The sequence below is a fragment of the Photinus pyralis genome, unplaced genomic scaffold, assembly GCF_008802855.1.
Source record: "Photinus pyralis isolate 1611_PpyrPB1 unplaced genomic scaffold, Ppyr1.3 Ppyr1.4_LG1, whole genome shotgun sequence".
NCBI lineage: Eukaryota > Metazoa > Arthropoda > Insecta > Coleoptera > Lampyridae > Photinus > Photinus pyralis.
The window spans coordinates 61,359,173-61,378,363 of record NW_022170249.1 but is presented as its reverse complement, the minus strand read 5'-3'; the positions used below and the strand labels follow the sequence as shown (position 1 = coordinate 61,378,363).

General features: G+C 35.0%; 2 protein-coding genes across 2 annotated transcripts; one reads left to right on the top strand and one right to left on the bottom strand.

Moving 5' to 3' along the window:
* The first annotated feature begins 10,929 nt into the window (after positions 1-10,929).
* LOC116165287 (protein ALP1-like) lies at positions 10,930-12,391 on the top strand. Its single transcript, XM_031479584.1, has 3 exons — positions 10,930-11,444; positions 11,535-11,737; positions 11,796-12,391. The coding sequence occupies exons 1-3, from the start codon at positions 11,314-11,316 to the stop codon at positions 12,389-12,391; spliced, it is 930 nt and encodes a 309-aa protein (XP_031335444.1). The 5' UTR covers positions 10,930-11,313.
* A 482-nt stretch (positions 12,392-12,873) lies between these two features.
* On the bottom strand, positions 12,874-15,731 carry LOC116179556. Its single transcript, XM_031499355.1, has 2 exons — positions 15,676-15,731; positions 12,874-15,356 (listed from the first exon to the last, which is right to left on the bottom strand). The coding sequence occupies exon 2, from the start codon at positions 15,354-15,356 to the stop codon at positions 13,821-13,823; it is 1,536 nt and encodes a 511-aa protein (XP_031355215.1). The 5' UTR covers positions 15,676-15,731; the 3' UTR covers positions 12,874-13,820.
* Positions 15,732-19,191: the final 3,460 nt, after the last annotated feature.

Genomic DNA, 19,191 nt, shown 5'->3' with positions numbered 1-19,191 from the left:
CCTTGAAGATTTTACTACAGATTGATATATAAAGTTCGAATCGGGCAGTGTTTTTCGTTTAAACTGGAATTTTGACGTAGTCAAAATTTGGTTTTCAAATTTCAAATTTTATTTGAACATTAATGTGTTATCAGTGAATAGTGAACATTATTGTGTTATTAGGACATCATTAACCGGAAACTTGAAGGTAGGATTTACTATTTATCACTTTTGAGATTGACGTTTGCATTTCAAAGACTAATTGTATTTGTTGTGTGTGAATAGTTGTTGCACTAATTTGTATTGGAATTAATTCCAATATGAATGAACTAAACGGGTCGAATGAAGATTTAACAAAAAATTATTATAAGAGCGGTTCTATACAGGGTTCGGAAGTGGGGGATATGGATTTTGAATATTGTTCGGAAGGTGAAAGTAAATCTATTTATTCAAGATCGGGGAAAAGGAAAAATGTAAATAAAAATGATTCAAGTCAGAAGGATATTGATAGTCAGAAAAGTATTAAAAAGGGAAAAATTGAAGAAAGCAGTAATAAATCTAAGATTAAAATTTCAGGATTAGTAAATAAAGGTTTGGAAGATGAAAATATAAATTTGGAAAAATTAATGAATGTCTCAGGTATAATTAATAATTCTGATAAAATAGAAAAAGTAATTGAAAATGAAGTTATAAAATTATGCAGTTATGCCCATCAATTAATTCCGGATGATGGTAATAAATCATTTACAGTAGATAATCGAAGACAATTGAGAATGTTAGTTTCTTCAATCAATATTAAAATGGGTGTGTTGATTGGTCAGATTAACGAATCGAGGAGAGAATGTAATAATAAAGATAAACAAATTGAAGAATTGACTAATAAGAATATACAAAATAAATCAAATCAAAGTTATGCACAAATAGTGGGTTCAAATTTAGGTACAAAAATGGTTAGAGTTCCGGAAATTAACAAAATTAATTGTAAAGTAAGTGTATTACCTGTCGATAATAAAATTTCAGCTTCAGAAGTTAATAAATTGTTGAAAGAAAAAGTGAATCCTATTGAACACGGTATACACATAAATGCAGTTAAACAGACCAAATTGGGAGTGATAATAGATTGTAAAGATAAAGTTGATGCAGATAAAATTACAAAAGTTATAAGTGATAAAGCGGAGGGAGTTTTACATGGGAAAGAAGTTAGAAAAGGTTTTCCTAGAGTTATTGTAAAAAGAGTAGATAAAAATTTTAGTAAGGAAGAAATTATGGAAAAAATAATAATTTGTAATAGAGAATTGATGTCAAAAATTGGTGGTGCCGAAAATTTAAGTAATGAAATAAGAGAGAAATTTAGAAGAGGAGGTAAAGATTCGAGTTGTAGTGTATTTTATTATACTTTAATAAAACGCCATCAAACATGTTTCATCTATCACGTCCGTACTCAACCTGCTTTACTGTTATCCGTGCAAGCCAGGTATTCGTACAGCGCAAGACACATTTATTTATTACATCTTCCCCTAAAAATAGAAAACTAAAATCTTTCTCACTAACTAAATACAATTCTACTTAAACTTAATTACACTTCCACCTTCACCTGAAAATACTACCTTATTCTATACCTTTAAACGCTCCACAGGTTTTACAGTTCTTCCATATTTTGTTACATACTCGTGAGATTTATTTGACACATCTAAGCTTAAATCTAATTCATTTTCATTTGACGGTACAACAATTCGATTATGATAAGGATACATTATAATTACATCTTCCATATTCCGCCGTTTAATGCGGTTGTTATCACTATCTTTAATTATCACTGACCTGGGAGTAGGTGCCGTGCCTATGACAGACCCTGGATGCCACTCGTTGCCGTATCTATAAGTAACCGGTTGGTTCGGTTTTACCTTATAATTTCGAATTTTAGAATTTCTATCATAATACGATTTCATTTCGCATTTCTTTTTCATAAGAAATTTAGAAAAATCTGCAACTAACTTTGGTTTCAACGAGTGATTAGAGATAGGCAAAAGTGTTCGGGTTTTCCGGCTAAACAACAATTGTGCGGGAGAATACGCTGACCCCATTACAGGCGTATTCCTGTATTCCAGTAAAATTTCTTGTAGATCCACATTTGCGTCTACTGATTTTTTAATAAATTTTTTACAAATACCAACATATCTTTCACTTAACCCGTTTGATTTTGGGTAATACGGACTACTTGTAACTAATTGAAAATTCCACGATTCCGCAAACTGCTTCAGATAAAAAGAACCAAACGGTACATTGTCTGCAATTAATTTTACTGGAATCCCGTGTATCGCAAAAATTTCTTTTAGTACATGTGCTATTTCTACAGAATCTTTGGATTTTAATAATTTTAATTCGACCCATTTAGAAAAATAATCAACTAAAACTAGATAATTTTTGTTTGCGTACTCTAATATATCGCAACCGATTATTTCAAAAGGTAATTCTGGAATTGTATGATATAACATGGGTTCTCTTGCATTACGATTACGATATCGTTGACATACCTTGCAGTTAGATATCAATCCTTCAATGTCAGAATTGATTCCCGGCCAATAAAACAAAGATTTCGCACGTTGTTTGGTTTTCGAAATTCCCAAATGAGATGAATGAACTTTTCTCAGAATTACTTCTTGCATTGTATTCGGAACTATAATTGCTTTATCTATAAATAGGAGACCATCCTCATATACGATACTATTGCGCTTGTTATAATAAATTTTGACATTTTGTGCTAATTTCGTGATTGATTTTGGCCACCCATTTTCGCAAAATTTAATTACATTTTGTAAAGCACTATCTTTACCAGTCTCCACCTGTAACTTTGTTTTCAAATTATCACTTACATTTACTACATGCACAACATCATTTAAGTCACAATCAATCTGCGTATTATCGGCCTTAGAACAAGCTCGACTTATCGCATCTGCTATATACATTTTACTTCCAGGAACGTACTTTACTTCGAGATCATAAACTGATAGTTTCATACTTATTCGTTGTAATCTATTGGAATTAATTTTGTTAATTTCTTTTTGCATAAGGGCAACTAACGGTTTATGATCGGTCTGGACTACTACTTTTCTACCGTAAATGTAGTGATGAAATCGCTTGCATGCAAATAAAATCGCCAAAAACTCTTTATCAATTTGCGCATACCGCATTTCTGTTTCTGATAAACTCTTAGATGCAAAACATACAGGTTTTTTGTTTTGCATCAGTACGCACCCAATTCCATCCTTACTGCTATCGGTTTGTATGATAATTTCCTTTTCATTGTCAAAATTTTGTAACACCGGTGCGTTGCATATTATGCTTTTAATTTTATTCAAACATTGTGTGTGAATGTTATCTATCCACATAAACTCGGCCTTTTTCTTTAAAAGCGATCTCAGAGGGGCCGTTTGATTTGCAACATTTGGAATGAACGCATGTAAATAATTGATCATACCTAACCATCGTTGCAAATCTTTTTTATTTTTAGGAACGTCATACTCTAAAATCGCTTTTGTCCTATCTGGGTCGATTTCTACAATGCCTTTCCGAAAAATGTGCCCTAAATATTTTACTTTATCAGTTTTAAATTGAAATTTATTTACATTAAATTTAATGTTCAACTCTCTGCTCCTATCAAGCACTTTTTGCAATATTTCGTCGTGCTTTTCCTGATTTTCAGCATAGATTAACAAATCATCTATGTATATAAAAACACCTTCAATATCACCGAAAAGCTCCGTATTATATTTTTGAAAAATTTGTGGTGATATTTTTAAACCAAACGGCAACCTCTTAAAAGCGTAACACCCAAATATTGTTGAAAAAACACAATATTTTATACTTTGCTTTTCTAACTTAATTTGCCAAAAGCCATCTTTTAAATCCAATACTGAAAACAAACTGGCATTTTTTAATTTGGATTTTAAGTCGTCCAATGTAGGAATGTTGAAGTGTTCGTCCTTTATACATTGATTAATTTCTTTTGGATCTAAACACAATCTTAAGCTGCCGTTAGGTTTTTGTACAATCACTAATCTACTTGCCCACTCTGTAGGCTTATCATATTTTTCAATTATGTCCATTTGACATAATCGATCGAGTTCTGCTTTTACTTTATGTCTTAAACTTAGAGGAATTCGATAAGGATGTTTTGACGAAGGAACGGCATTGTCTTTTATCTCAATTGCATAATTTCGAGGGAAACATCCTATTCCTGTAAAAACATCCCTATATTCTCTTTCTATGAGTTCCTTTGTTAAAGGCATTGGTAACGTACGTTTTACGTGATCAACATTTTTTGCTATCAAATTTAACTTTATGCTACTACTTAAGCCTAATATTGGTACTGAATTCAGTTTGGTTACAATAAACTTTTCTACAAAATTACCGTCTTTAGTTTTAATCATTAAATCAACTGTTCCACAATTATCCATTTTTGAGCCACCATAGCCCTCTAACCTAACCTTAGTTGAGTTCAACACTAAGTTTTTGTTTGACTTTAATTTCAGTTTCTTAAAAATGTGTTGAGAAATTAAGTTAACATCTGAACCAGTATCAATTTTAAACAAAATCAACGTATTTTCCACATTTAACGTGACCTTCCATACCAAACTGTTTACCTTGTTTCCGAAAATGGAATCACAATAATAATCGTCGTCCGCATTTATTATTGAATGTAATCTGCTTTGCCCACGACACATCTTCGCAAAATGATTTAATCTTTTGCACTTAAAACACGTTTCACCTCTCGCGGGACACTGATATCTTTCATGCACATTTCCACAATAACCGCACTTTCTTTTAACGTTACCTTTCCGTACAAAATTTTTCTTTCGCTGCAGAGCTCCTTCCGAAGAATCACTGTCCCTTGCTCGGCTACTGGATGCCCCCGGTGCTCCATCCTTCGCTCGGCTACTGGATGCTCCTGGTGCGTCTCTCTTTTCTTGAGCTGCTTTGGAATTTCCCCTCATCTGGCGTCGAATCTCGCTTACTTCATGACTTGGATGCATCTGGGATGTCTGCTGCCTCGTTATCTCGGCAATTCGATACTTCTGCGTTGCCTCATCTAGAGTGATGTCGCCTAATTTAATGATCGCATCCATTGTATCATAATCAGTGGAATCTAAAACGATTTTGTCTCGCAAAATCTCGTCCTCCTCAAATTCACAATCCTTTACTAAATTTTTCACGTCGGTTAGAAACATGTCAAATGGTCTGCTTGCGGGAATAAAACAAAAACCGTGCATGCAGGACATTCTTTTTCGGATTGCAATATTGTTCAAACGCCTTTAGTACGGATCCAATCTTCTTGTCTTCTCCATCTTCAAATTTGAAGGACTCGCTTATTTCTACTGCTTCTGGTCCTATTATGTTTAACAATATTGCTACTTGCCTTTCATCGGGTTGCTTGTTATAAGCTGTGGCTGACATGTATATGTTGAATGCTTTCTTGAACTTCTTCCAGTTTTCGCTCAGGTTACCATTTAAATTTAATGGTGATGGCATAACGAACATCGCCATTTTTGCACAGTTTACACTCACTTTATTGAACCTTTATTATTCCCAGCCACTCGACATCTCGTTTAGACTTCACTGAATTTACGAACTCTATCGCTTTGCCCACTTTATCGTCTTTACCGACTGCGCCATGTAGTGTATTTTATTATACTTTAATAAAACGCCATCAAACATGTTTCATGTAATAAATAAATGTGTCTTGCGCTGTACGAATACCTGGCTTGCACGGATAACAGTAGAGCAGGTTGAGTACGGACGTGATAGATGAAACATGTTTGATGGCGTTTTATTAAAGTATAATAAAATACACTACACGAGTCCTTTTGTCGACATTATATTTGAAGTTAGGCCAGAATTTAGAAAATTGATAGTTGGAAGGGAGATTTGTTTGGGTTGGAGTTCGCACTTGGTTGAAGACCACTTATCAGTTTTAACATGCTATAAATGTTGGTGTTTCGGACATATGTCCAAGCATTGTAAGGAGACCGAAGAAATGTGTGGTAGATGCGGAAAAAAGGGACACAGAAGACAGAATTGTGAATCAAGCAAACCCTGTTGTCCCATGTGCGAAAAATTTAATGTTTCAAGGAATAAATTAATTTTAAATACCGAGCACGAGGTTTTCAGTAATTTTTGCAGTTCGCTGGAAAACCAATTAAAAGGACTAGAAAACAGAATAAATTATGGATAAAAAACTATTTATTAAATTTGGACAATTAAATTTGGGTAAAAGTAAAGCGGGGACAAATAATTTAATTTATTTAATGGATAAGCACAAAATTAATATATGTTTAGTACAAGAACCTAATGTAAGGAGAGGAGATATTGTGGGATTTTCATCAAGATTTAGTGTTATGAAAGTATCAAAATTAAAAGAAAAACAAACATATAAATCATGTATAATATATCAAAATTTGGAAGCAACGTGTACATTTACTACTATTGAAATTAATTTTAGAAATTTATCAAAATTATTTATTGTTTCGGTTTATCTCCCTCCGGATGTTAATGAAGATGTAAATTATTGTAATTTATTTGAAGAAATAATTTTTAAAATTGGAAAAAAAAATAAAATAATTATTGCTGGAGATTACAATGCTAAATCAAATTTATGGTATAGTGATGTTGAAAATAGAAGAGGAGAAAAGATTTCCGAAATTTTAAATAGTAATAATTTTATAATTTTAAATGATAATAATAATCCAACTTTTGTTGGAACGAATGGGAGAAGTAATATTGACGTAACTGCTGTGTCAGAAGAAATCTTTGAATTTTGTGATAATTGGAAAATTGAAGACGTAGAAACATTGTCAGATCATAAATTAATAACATGGAATTTAACTAAAAAATCTAAATGTGAAAATTCAGAAATTTATAAATTTTGTACAAAGAAGGCAAATTGGGAACATTTTGAAAATACTTTAAATTTAGGTTTACAAGATTTAAAATTATTGTTAAATATGAATATAAATTTAGATGCAGATGAGTGTGCAAAAATATTAAATGATAAAATTGTTGAATCGTGCCAAAAGAATATTCCAAAGAAAAAATTTTTTGCCAATAGTGTACCGTGGTGGAATGATAATTTAAATAAATTAAGAAAAGAAACAAATAAATTAGGATGGAAATTAAAGAAAAATACTACAATTCCAGGAAGAAATAATATTTTATTAGAAGACTACAAAATTTCAAGAAATAAATACAAAACGGAAATATTAAAAGCAAGATTAGAAAGTTGGAAGAAATATTGTACTAACAATACTGAAAATGACGTTTGGGGATACATAATATAATTATATTATATATATATATATATATATATATATATATATATAAGCTCTTTAATGACCACAAAATGGAAGTAAAATAGTCTGTACTAGGCTCCCTTGCAGCTTATTAGTATTGAAACAGAGGCTCTTTAATAACCCTTTGCATACATTAAGGAGCCATGGCTACAGTATAATAATAGCAACATATTTTAGGCTGTAATTATTGGAAAGGTAAGGGGTAAAAAACAAATACTGCTGCATTTGTGCCCGTACGCATCATTATAAAAACTATAACAAATCGTCAGCATCTATGGAAGCGGATGTTATTGTGGAAGGATTTAAATGCAGTATACAAATGCACAGTTTAAAATACACCAAGCTAATAGGTGACGGAGATACTCAAGTTTTCCGAAACATTCTCAAAAAACAGTTCCATGTGGAATGGAGGTAGAGAAAATAGAATGTGTATAAAAAATTTTACAAAAAATCTACAAAAATAAAACAAATACGAAATCAGTTTCTTTAGAAGCAAGAAAGTTGATGTCAGCCAAAAAAATTCAAGATTTAACCAACGGTGTAAGAAAAGGTATAAAGAATATTGACAGCTCAAATATTGAACATAGCAAACATTGTATACGTAATAGTACTCATTGTGCATTTGGAAATCATATAGGATGCGACGAAAAGATGTGCGAAAAAAGTGGAACTCAAACAGAAGGACACGATGTTTTACTTACATCGGGACTGCATCATCATATTTTCGCAGCTCTCTGAATAATATAGTTCTTAAAATTCAGCAACTTACCAATTAAGATACCAATATATGAACGTACTTGCGAGATTTAATATGGGGAAACGATTGAATCTGATTCAAAGAAATAGTTTTTCGATTAGATCGTACCTCAGTGGTTTACGTTTTTCTCAAGGTGTTGGTTGGCACTCTTCTTGTTCGACAAGACGTTACAAAAAAAGCTCTAATAGTATTCTAAACAAATACATAACTTCGACTTTAAAGGCTAAATCAAAGAAGAGACCGCATTTCAAACGCAAATTAACATTTAATAAAAAAGACAGTGTTATCGAATATGGTCCAAATATTTCAGAAGTGGATGTATCAACATCAGATTTAGAAGAAGAAAGGACAAAAACTAATACAACGTCTACAGGTACGTAAGAAATCCACACAAAAACATACAAGTAGCGCGAGTATACGCGTTCTGTGTCTCGTACCTCAGGTGTTGCATCCCTTAAACTCAACATCTAATCAGTTCTTACGTAAGTTGTTTATAGCATATATGTGTACCAATTTGAGCTTTATGTGTCAAAGAGGTTTTACATTCGAACGATCAGACGCGTGAACGTTCAGACATTTTGATTTTATTGATAACGTTGCTACTCAATAAATGAACCACATTAGAACACAAAAATTAGAGCCCATATTCAATTCTTCAATTATCAATAACCGTAAATGTCTTCAGTAACTTCTTTTTATGCGATAAACGATGAAAAATTTGTTGGGTCGCCAATGACTTATAGAAGGCACCTTTTTGATGAAAAATACTTGAATTTAGATGTTCCACCTTGTTTGTGCTTCTATTGCAATGTTTGAACAATTTTCCGCACATTTTATGTTGGGTATTGTAGGTGAGTACCAGCAGACAGAAAGAGATTGAATCAAATACAAAAGGTCAGTTTAATAATCCCGTATACCGTTCCGAAAGAATGCACAGGTTGACTGCTTCGATCTTTGGGGCGGTTAGTCAACTTCTTGCCATTCGTTGGTTTCCCGTATTTTATGCCCACGTGAATTTTATAGCGCTGCAGTAGAATATGGCAAAATAAACCAGTCTATAGCCATATCTAAATTTGAAGAATTAACTGGCATGGATGTGAATCCATCGGGGTTATTTGTTTTAGAGTACGGATATTTAGGTGCTTCACCTGATGGTAATATGATGATTGCCGATAACGCAAACGAAAAACCATCTACTAGCTCTGAGGCTTCAAGTCTTCTGAGTTCATTAGACTCTATGGAAATTTGCTTTTTGGCACTTCTCTGGAATGACATTTTGGAAAGATTTAACAAAGTGAGCAAGTCTCTCCAATCTGTAAACATTGACCTGGGCACGGTCGCTGAACTCTTATCAGTCTTTGATAACATACCTACAAGGCTTAAGGGAATCCAGTACCTTTGATCATTATGAGTCGAAAGCTGTTGAAAAATCTGGGGAAAATAGCTACGCATACGATGTGCAGAGGAAACGTAAGCGCAAAGTGCAGTTCGACGAAGCCAAGGAAAACGATACCGAACTGTTGTAAATGAGTCAAGTTCAAAGAATCCTCGTGTGTGTTTTAATTGATGGGAATATTGAATTTCCAATGGAAATAGATAGTGGTGCAGACATTTCTGTTGTTCCATTAAATTAATATAATCAGTTTTTAAGTAAATTTGAAATTAGAGAAAGTTATCGATTGTTAAAGTAAATAATAGCACGTCACATGTAATTGGTGAAGTGAATGTACAGATAACGTTTAAAGGTAAAAGTGTGTACCATAATCTGGTTGTAACAAAAACACATAATCGTAGCAGTCTTTTTGGGAGAGACTAAAAGCTAGTTCACATCCACTTTAATTACGTGTCGTAACAGAAAAAAATGAACGATAAATTCACAATGTAGACCTTCCCGTTCACAGCGAAACATGGGAGTCGTAGAAAACATGGGAAACTTTGGCGCTAACGAACTGTCATTAGTGTCAATTTAACGGTTCTCAAATAATCTAACTGTGTAGTTCTACTGTTGTTGTTATTAATAGTAAATATAGGTACATGGATATAGTTGAAGCAGTGCGAATTATAATTATAATCCAGTGGAGTTTGAGCATCCCGGTAGATCTATATTTAAATCCATGAATGGGCTGTTGTAACATGTTTCTTCTGAGAAGTTCTGGCTTTCCAAATCGGTGGCATCTTCAGCCTCGCCAGTGTTGGCGCAGGAAGAAACACTACTATTAATTTCTCGTCTTTGTTGTAGAAATTGTTTATATAAGTATATTTTGTACAACTTTTGCACAGTAAACAAAAATCTCACCGTTTTTTCACTATCTGTGAAATCTGATCGACGATCGTACAGATTGGCTCTGAATGAACTCGATTAATTTCGCGTCGTCCATTTGAGTTGATTATTGAACACACGCAAAGAACACACGGAAAAACACCAAACTGATACAAGTGGCAACCCTTTGCGACAAAGAGAGACAGTGAAATTAATGGTACTTTGGAAAGCGCTGGTTGGCCTGCATGAAATACGTACGTAACGTAAGTGGTTTAAAAGCTAGTTCACATCCACTTTAATTACGTGTCGTGCTGGAGCAGTACTCTCCCCCTCAGCACCCTAACTCCGTTCCTTCCGTTCCAATCCCTAACTTTACCCATCCTTACAATCCCGTTCTCTGGCTGAAGAGGGCCAGGAAGCCCTGAGCAGCCCGCCTCCGGTATCCCTGTAGTCAGGGGTGCCGGAGGAATGAAACACGTTGGCCTTTTTCCTTTTACGTGTCGTAACAGAAAAAAATTAACGATAAGTTCACAATGTAGACCTTCCCGTTCACAGTGAAACATGGGAGTCGTAGAAAACATGGGAAACTTTGGCGCGAACGAGCTGTCATTAGTGTCAATTTAACGGTTCTCAAATAATCTGACTGTGTAGTTCTACTGTTGTTGTTATAAATAGTAAATATACATGGATATAGTTGAAGTAGTGCGGCCAATAATCCTTGCTGCGAGTGCTTGCATGCTCGCTGCGTGCGCCGTTTACTGCAGCCAGGATGGAAACTCTCCTGGAAAGACGAAAAAAGAACGTCGCAAGAGACGGTAAGTACCTATACATAGTAATCCAACAGAGAATTTTATTTATTAAACATGGATATTATTTACTTTCAGATTTTGGGTGAGGCCAATTTACCAAAAAAAGAAAAGAGCAGGGAGACTATCATAATTTGATGGTGGAAATGAGGCTGAACCGCTGAAATGTTTTTTCATTTTACCAGAATGTCTGTTCCTCCATTTTACGAGCTTTTGTCAATCGTCGGCCCATTGCTCGTCAAAAGAAGCAATCGTGAGCCTCTCGCACCTGGTCACAGACTAACCATCACATTGCGGTAAACAGTTATTAGTTATAGCATTGTATAAAGTAGATACAATGGTTATAGTAAACCATGCATATATATATTTTATAACAACGTTTTCAGATATCTGACTACTGGATGTTCACAGCAGACCCTGGGATTCTCGTTTAGAGTTGGAAAGTCCACAGTGTCTATGGTGATAAGTGAAACATGTTCAGCTATATGGGAGGCCCTGCATAAGAAAGTTCTAATCGAACCATCAACATATACTTGGCTTAATATAGCGAAGAGGTTTGAACAAAAGTGGAATTTTCCACATTGCATAGGTAACACATCTCCTCAGGTAGAATAAAGTCTACTATCATTCAATTTTTACTGCTTTAGGTGCACTAGATGGAAAACATGTACGCATTCAAGCACCCCCTAACACAGGAAGTGTCTATTTTAATTACAAGCATTTCTTCAGTATTGTATTACTTGCAGTGTGTGATGAAAACTACAAATTCAGTTTGGTAGACATTGGTGGAATGGGTTCCGAAAGTGATGGGGGACTATTTTCAAGATCGAAAATGGGGCGAATGTTCGAAAAAAATGAGATGCTTTTGCCAAAGCCTTCGAACATTGGCAGAGCACAGAAATCGTTTCCGTATTTCGTGGTCGCAGATGAAGCATTCCCGCTAAAACCATTTATAATGAGGCCATACCCAGGCAGAAAATTGACTGATTCACAGCGAATATTTAATTACAGACTATCCAGAGCTAGAAGAACTATTGAAAACGCGTTTGGGATTTTGGTTGCTCGTTGGAGGGTATTTCATACTCCCATATGTGCAAAACTTGAAAATGTGGACAATATTGTCGCCGCTACAGTATGTCTACATAACCTTATAATGATGTCACAGGAGAAACTTAAACCGAACGAACACAAATATTGTCCTCCCAAATACGTTGACCAAATATTAATGGGTTTGAAAACTTAGGGGAATGGCGTCAAGAAGTTGGGCAAATGGACGTATTAACGTCTATTCAGAGAACTGGTAGCAACAATTCTTCAAAAATATTATTTCGACTGCGACATGATGAGTATTTTTTTTTTAACAGAGGAAGGAGCATTACCTTGGCAACATAAATGTCTAGAAAAAGTTTTTAATAAAAACCTCCCTCTGGTAAAATAATTATATCTAAAGATCGTTTAGATTCAATTTATTAATGTAACATAACAATAAATTATTGTAGACTGGAAAATCATTGATGTTATTCGTCGTCATAGTCCATCATCAATGAGAACACTGTTTTTTTTAATAAATTTTTCTGTTTACCGTCCATTTTTTTCTTTAAAAAAGCACTCACGGTCTGACCAAATAATAGGTCTTCATTAAACTGTTCCTCGGTGGTATTTTTATGGGTGGTATGGGCCACTAGATCCTGCATCGTAACCCCGATCGAACTCAACGTAGGGGAGACTGGGGAGCATTCGGCCGCTTAGCTTTATTTAGATATTTATATAAACAATTGTGGTAAAAGAGACAGTTTAATTAACGCATAACGTATTATTGATCATTGGGGACCTACTAAAAGTGCATTATAACTAAAAAATAATTTGTTGGTATTTAAATTTTTTTTTTTTGAAAATGCTTCAATTGGCCGAATGCTCCCCACCCTTAGGGAGCATTCGGCCAGGCAGTAAGATCTGTCAAACAACAACTTTTATTGATTATGATGGTAGAGGTACATATATAAGAAATTTAATTCACAATTAAAGTACTAAAGTTGTATGAAAAATGAAAAGAAGACGCTGTTCTGGCAGTCCCTGGCCTTGAAGATACTGTAACCTTACAGATAATATCGTCATTTATTACTTCACTTACATCCTCAATTTGGGGGAAATTAAATGTTGTAGAAAGACCCTTCCTTCTCAGAAATTTGATTTTCAACTTACTTTCATCAATCTCTAAAATTTGTCCAATATAATGCACCAATGAAGATTTCACTTTAAACCGAACCAAAACGAAATCCTCTTTGTGCAGTTCCACGCCTGCCTTAAGCTCTTCAAGTTCGTCATATTCGTCTGAAAGATCTTCCTCGGAGTGATCGTGTAGTGATATATCACTTTTATCAGATGATGAATCAAATTGGCTGTGAGACTCTATTTGTATTTTTTTGCCTTTTGTTTTTGTTTCTTTTTTCGTCACCTTAGTTTTATCCGATAAACGTCTTTTTACTCCCTCTTTCTTCTTAGCTTTTTCCATTTCTAATTCTTCCAACCTGTTCTTCTCTGGTGTGTCTGTATAAACCTTTGAGCAACCAGGCCTTCTCTTTCTTTTTTCTGTTTTTCTAACAGCTTTTGGATATGGTCTAATAGATTCGAGTGTTAATTTCAACCTTTTCTTGGGAACCTTATTTGTGCCACTACATGATGGCGTGTCTGCATTTGTAATATCTACCTAATTGGTTAATTGTTTCTACGGTTTGGCGATTATCATTTTCATTTTGATTCATTTGATTGATTGCATTTGCTTTTTTGCTAGCACTGCTGGTATCTGCATGTTGAGGCTTTTCTGGAGTTGTTTCATTGCTAATGATTTGCGATTGTATCTCGTTATTTTCATTTCCCCTATTTTGTTTACATTCTTCCGTTATTAAAGGTTGATCCGTAACATAACTTGGAGTGAAGTCCTCGTCAGTAAAAGCTAGCCTGTTAAAAGGATAAATTCCTGGTTTTTGAAAACTGTTTATGATATTGCTGGCGGTAAATGCTTTTAAGTAAGGCATCTTCGTTAGTTGTGGAATATGTTTAACAGAAATTGTTTTCCCTGGATTTGACGTCATCCAATCGTTGAATGTTACGTTACAATAGTTCTTGAAGGGGCCATAAATGCCTACGTCCAAAGGCTGCATTCTGTGGGTAGTGTGAGGAGCAAAACCGAGCAGGATAATTCCATTTTCTTTGCAATATCTGACACTTGTAATATTAACATGTGATTCATGATTATCGACCAATAATAAAATTGGTTCCGTGACAGTGCAATGAGTATGCGCGACTATATGTTGGAGAACTTTCGGAAATAGTTCAGTAGTCATCCATCCACTTTTGTTGCCCAAGCCTAAACTGGAAACTGGGCAGTCAAACATAAAATCTTCAATATTTCGGACCCTGGGAAACACATACACTGGTGGGATTGATTGTCCAGCGGCATTGATAATTCCAATAAATGTAACCAACTCCCCCCTTTCTGCAGAGGCAGCTTGCGACACTTGTCTTTTACCAGACGTTGATACAATTTTCACTGGTTTCATCACTGTGGTTACCCCAGTCTCGTCGAGATTATAAATCTTCTCAGGCGGAAACTTATATTTATCTAACACTTTTTTAAGATTTTCGAAAAATTGATCCACCTTATGCTTATTAAAAGCAGTGCTACGACTTAGGCTGGTACTTTCTGGCTTTCTCAGAGCCAGTGATTTATGTCTTGCCATAAATCCTCTTAGCCACCCTTCTTTGGCTTGTTTTGCTTCACGCCACTCTTGAGGAAAATTACAGTGAGGCAACGCAATGGCAAATTCATAGGCTAGTTTCTGAATCTGAACATAAGTTAGGCCATAGTTTATGTCGGAACACCTTTTAATATATTTTTCTAACTCTAGTTCTTCTTGTGTACTGAAGACTTGTCTATTGGTATATTTGCTTGAATATTTAGGAGGAGAGTCATCAATATCACTTTCATGTCCTGAGTCGTTTAAATTCTGCTCTCTTAAATATTGCTCTTTAGTCTTATTTGTTAAAATTTTCTTCACTCTGCTCTGCAATGTTGACCTTTTAATTGAATGTACTCTCGCAGCTTCTCGTTCAGAATAAACACCATTAAAATACTCTAATATAGCTTGCTTCACTGTCATTTCATCTATTGAGTTTCTATTGGTCTTCAACACACGTTTTCTAGGCATCTGAAAAATCAACGTGATGGTTTGAACGTAGGTAGGCATATGCTTTGTTTGAAAGTTTTGGGTCAGGGAGGATTCGGCCACCGGTCGGGGAGGATTCGGCCACCGGCCGAATGCAACCCGGCGGCGGTGGCTGAATGCTCCCCAACCAACCTACCGATTTTTAAACGTAAACCGATACAAGTCATACAAATTTGTAGGTTAAAAAACCGTTGCACACATAACACATTAACGTTTGGATACGTCCTCCACAAAAATTACAACACCATAGCAAAACATTTAAGATGTAATATTTTGAATAGTCTTAATGCAGTAATCTTACCTTAAATCGCAGTATTTAGTTTTGTCTTCACCAAAAAGTTAACACCTACAATTCACGGTAAAAATGAGGTTCAATGTAAGGATTTACTTGTTTGCAACACTAAAAACCCTAACGTGCCCGGGAAAATCAAACACTTTTTTAAAAAATCTAGGTGGCTGAATGCTCCCCGTGGCCGAATGCTCCCCAGTCTCCCCTAGTCGTCAAAGGAGTTATGTTATTGATGATATTTAAGTTGCCGGTGTTATCCCTTTTTTCTTTGCTGTCCTTTTTTCCTTTGGGCAACACGCCAGCAATGGGGAGGGGTTTGTTCAGCGATGGTGAAACCGGAATTGGCGTGAACTGGTTTTCCAGTCCAATCACTTCATTGGAGTTTGAGCATCCCGGTATATCTATATTTAAATCCATTAATGGGCTGTTGTGACATGTTCCTTCTGAGAAGCTCTGGCTTTCCACATCGGTGGCATCTTCAGCCTCGCCAGTGTTGGCGCAGGAATAAACGCTATTATTGACGCTCGTCTTTGTTCTAGAAATTGTTTATATAAGTATATTTTGTACAACTTTCGTACAGTAAACAAAAATCTCACCTTCTTTTTTGTAAATACGGTTCAAGCCACAACAGACGGCGATAATGATCCCATTCGGGAGAGGCTCCACTTCCGCTCGGGCCTGCTTTTCGTACCCGGCAATACTTTTCCCTCAAATATTTCCAGCGGGCCATACAATCGACAGCTATAATTAATAAATAGAACAAGTAATACGATTTCCACAGCGATTTTTCCAATTAACAAACCTGAATAACGCATCAGTTGCGATATTTGTTTCCAAGATTGACCCGTTTTTTCACTATCTTTGAAATCTGATCTTCGACGATCGTACAGATTGGCAAAACTCTGAACGAACTCGATTAATTTCGCGTCGTCCATTTCAGTTGATTCTTGAACACACGCACAGAACACACCACACTGACACAAGTGACAACCTTTTGCGACAAAGAGAGACAGTGAAATAAATGGTACTTTGGAAAGCGCTGATTGGCCTGCATGAAATACGTACGTAACGTAAGTGGTTTAAGTTGAAGTTCGGTCAACTTTTGCGTACGTAACGTTGCGCGGCTCATGTTTTATACGAATGTGAACTGACGCCTTTAAAGTAGTACATTTCAACTTTACATTTTTCATGTCTTATTGTTACGACACGTAATTAAAGTGGATGTGAACTAGCTTTTAATGTGTTTGTAGCAGGAATAAATGAAATTAAGGAAAAATGTGAAGGGATAGATAATCTTGTAAAAAATTATTCAGATTTGTTCGATGGTATTTAGGCAGGTTTGTGGGTCGTAAAATTAAGTTATCAGTGAAACCAGATACGACACCTATTTTTAAAAAGTCTCATACTATTCCGTTTGCTTTCAAGTCTAAAGTCGAAAATGAGTTACAGTTACTTGAAAAGCAAGGTGTTATTGAAAAAGTAGGTAACCTTTAGTGCCTGTTTTAAAACCAGATGGTGATATTCGCGTTTGCGCTAACTACAAACTAACTATAAACAAATATTTAGTAGACTATAATTATCCTATTCCTAAAATAGAGGAATTGTTTGCTGCTCTTGAAGGTGGGGAGGAGTATACAGTTTTGGATTTAGAAAGAGGGCATAATCAGTTTGAGGTTGATGATGATACTAAAATGCTTTTAGCTTGGAGCACGCATAAGTGCTTGTTCACAATGGACATAAGCGTTACAAAAACATAACAGATACATAAAACATAATATTGACATAAGACATAATTTTACGCAGGTGGAGAAAGTGTTCACAGTGACCGTAAGATTATAATTATCTGTGTAGGCGCAAATCCAAAATTTAAACTCGGCAAAACGTCAAGAACATAGCAATATTATTTGTGGTGTATATGTGTGTGTCACTGAGATGGATGGAAATTTCAACAGTTTTATTGCTTTTACTGTTAAGAAGACAGAGAGACAAAGTTGTTACAAAACAAAAACGGCGTTGGTGGGTCAGACCTATAAATCGAGACCGAGAGAAAAGGGGAGAATTTAAGAATTTAAGCGTGTCTAGAAATGAAGCTGCATGATGAAGAATGGTTTTTTTCATACACCAGGATTATTCGATCACCTTAATAGGTCTTTTGTCCCCTTTATTAAACAATTAGGGTTTTAATCGCACCAAACTAATCAGTAATTCGACGTCTATATGTTTTCCATGCCGTGTTGGATATAATCAAAGAACAACACACGAAGGACCAAACAACACCAAACTATGAAATAATGCGCCAAAAACTATGTACCAATTTAAAAATAACCAGATTATGTTGGCAGAAGAGATGTCATCGACGTTAGACGTAGTAACTGAAATGTCAAACCAACAGCGCAGTGCTGCATCTTTGTACCCAACAGAAATACACCTAATTCCACTAGATTTTTCATAAAACCTACGTAAAGTTGAAACCGACCCAACTTTATGTATTTTTTATGTACCCTTTCGGTAGGACATAAAACATACGCAAACATTTACAAAAAAATAAAAATTATGTAATCATTGTGAACACCTACGTTGGTTTGCTACTATTCAACATTATGAATTATGCATCTGTTATGTTTTTGTTACGCTTATGTCCATTGTGAACAAGCACTAAGGGTGTGTATAAAGTCAATAGGTTACCTTTTGTGACAAAACCAGCATGCTCAATATTTCAACAGGCAATAGAGGAAGTTATTAATTACGAAAGCGCCGTGGGGCCAAGATCTTTTAAATATCTAACAATTGTCACTTCATATCTAACAATTGTCACTTCATATCTAACAATTGTCAATATCTAACAATTGTCAATTAATATCTAACAGTTGTCAGTTTTTATCTAGCCTTGTTCTCCTACATAACATTTACTGATTTGTCTAGTGAATCCACGTGAAGTCACCTGATGCTGTTGCAGGGGAGAGAATCAGTTCATTCTCAGCAATCTTTGTAGTCTGCTTGGGGTTATAAAAGACACTACACAAGTTAAATACCTATGGATTTAGAAAACTTCCTTTTGGAACGAGGATTAAGTGAAGAGTATAAATACTTTGAGAAATGAAAAGGTAAGTACCTAATGCTAATTAATAATTATTAGTAATTTAGGACATACGTTTTATAGATCGTGAACATCGCTCACTAACAAAACCGCATTGCGATATTTCTTTTGGAATCTCTGTTTCTGGTTCTGCGGCCACTTTGAATGAGGGTGATTATATATATATATATATATATATATAATCACCCTCATTCAAAGTGGCCGCAGAACCAGAAACAGAGATTCCAAAAGAAATATCGCAATGCGGTTTTGTTAGTGAGCGATGTTCACGATCTATAAAACGTATGTCCTAAATTACTAATAATTATTAATTAGCATTAGGTACTTACCTTTTCATTTCTCAAAGTATTTATACTCTTCACTTAATCCTCGTTCCAAAAGGAAGTTTTCTAAATCCATAGGTAACTTTTCAGTGTAGTGTCTTTTATAAC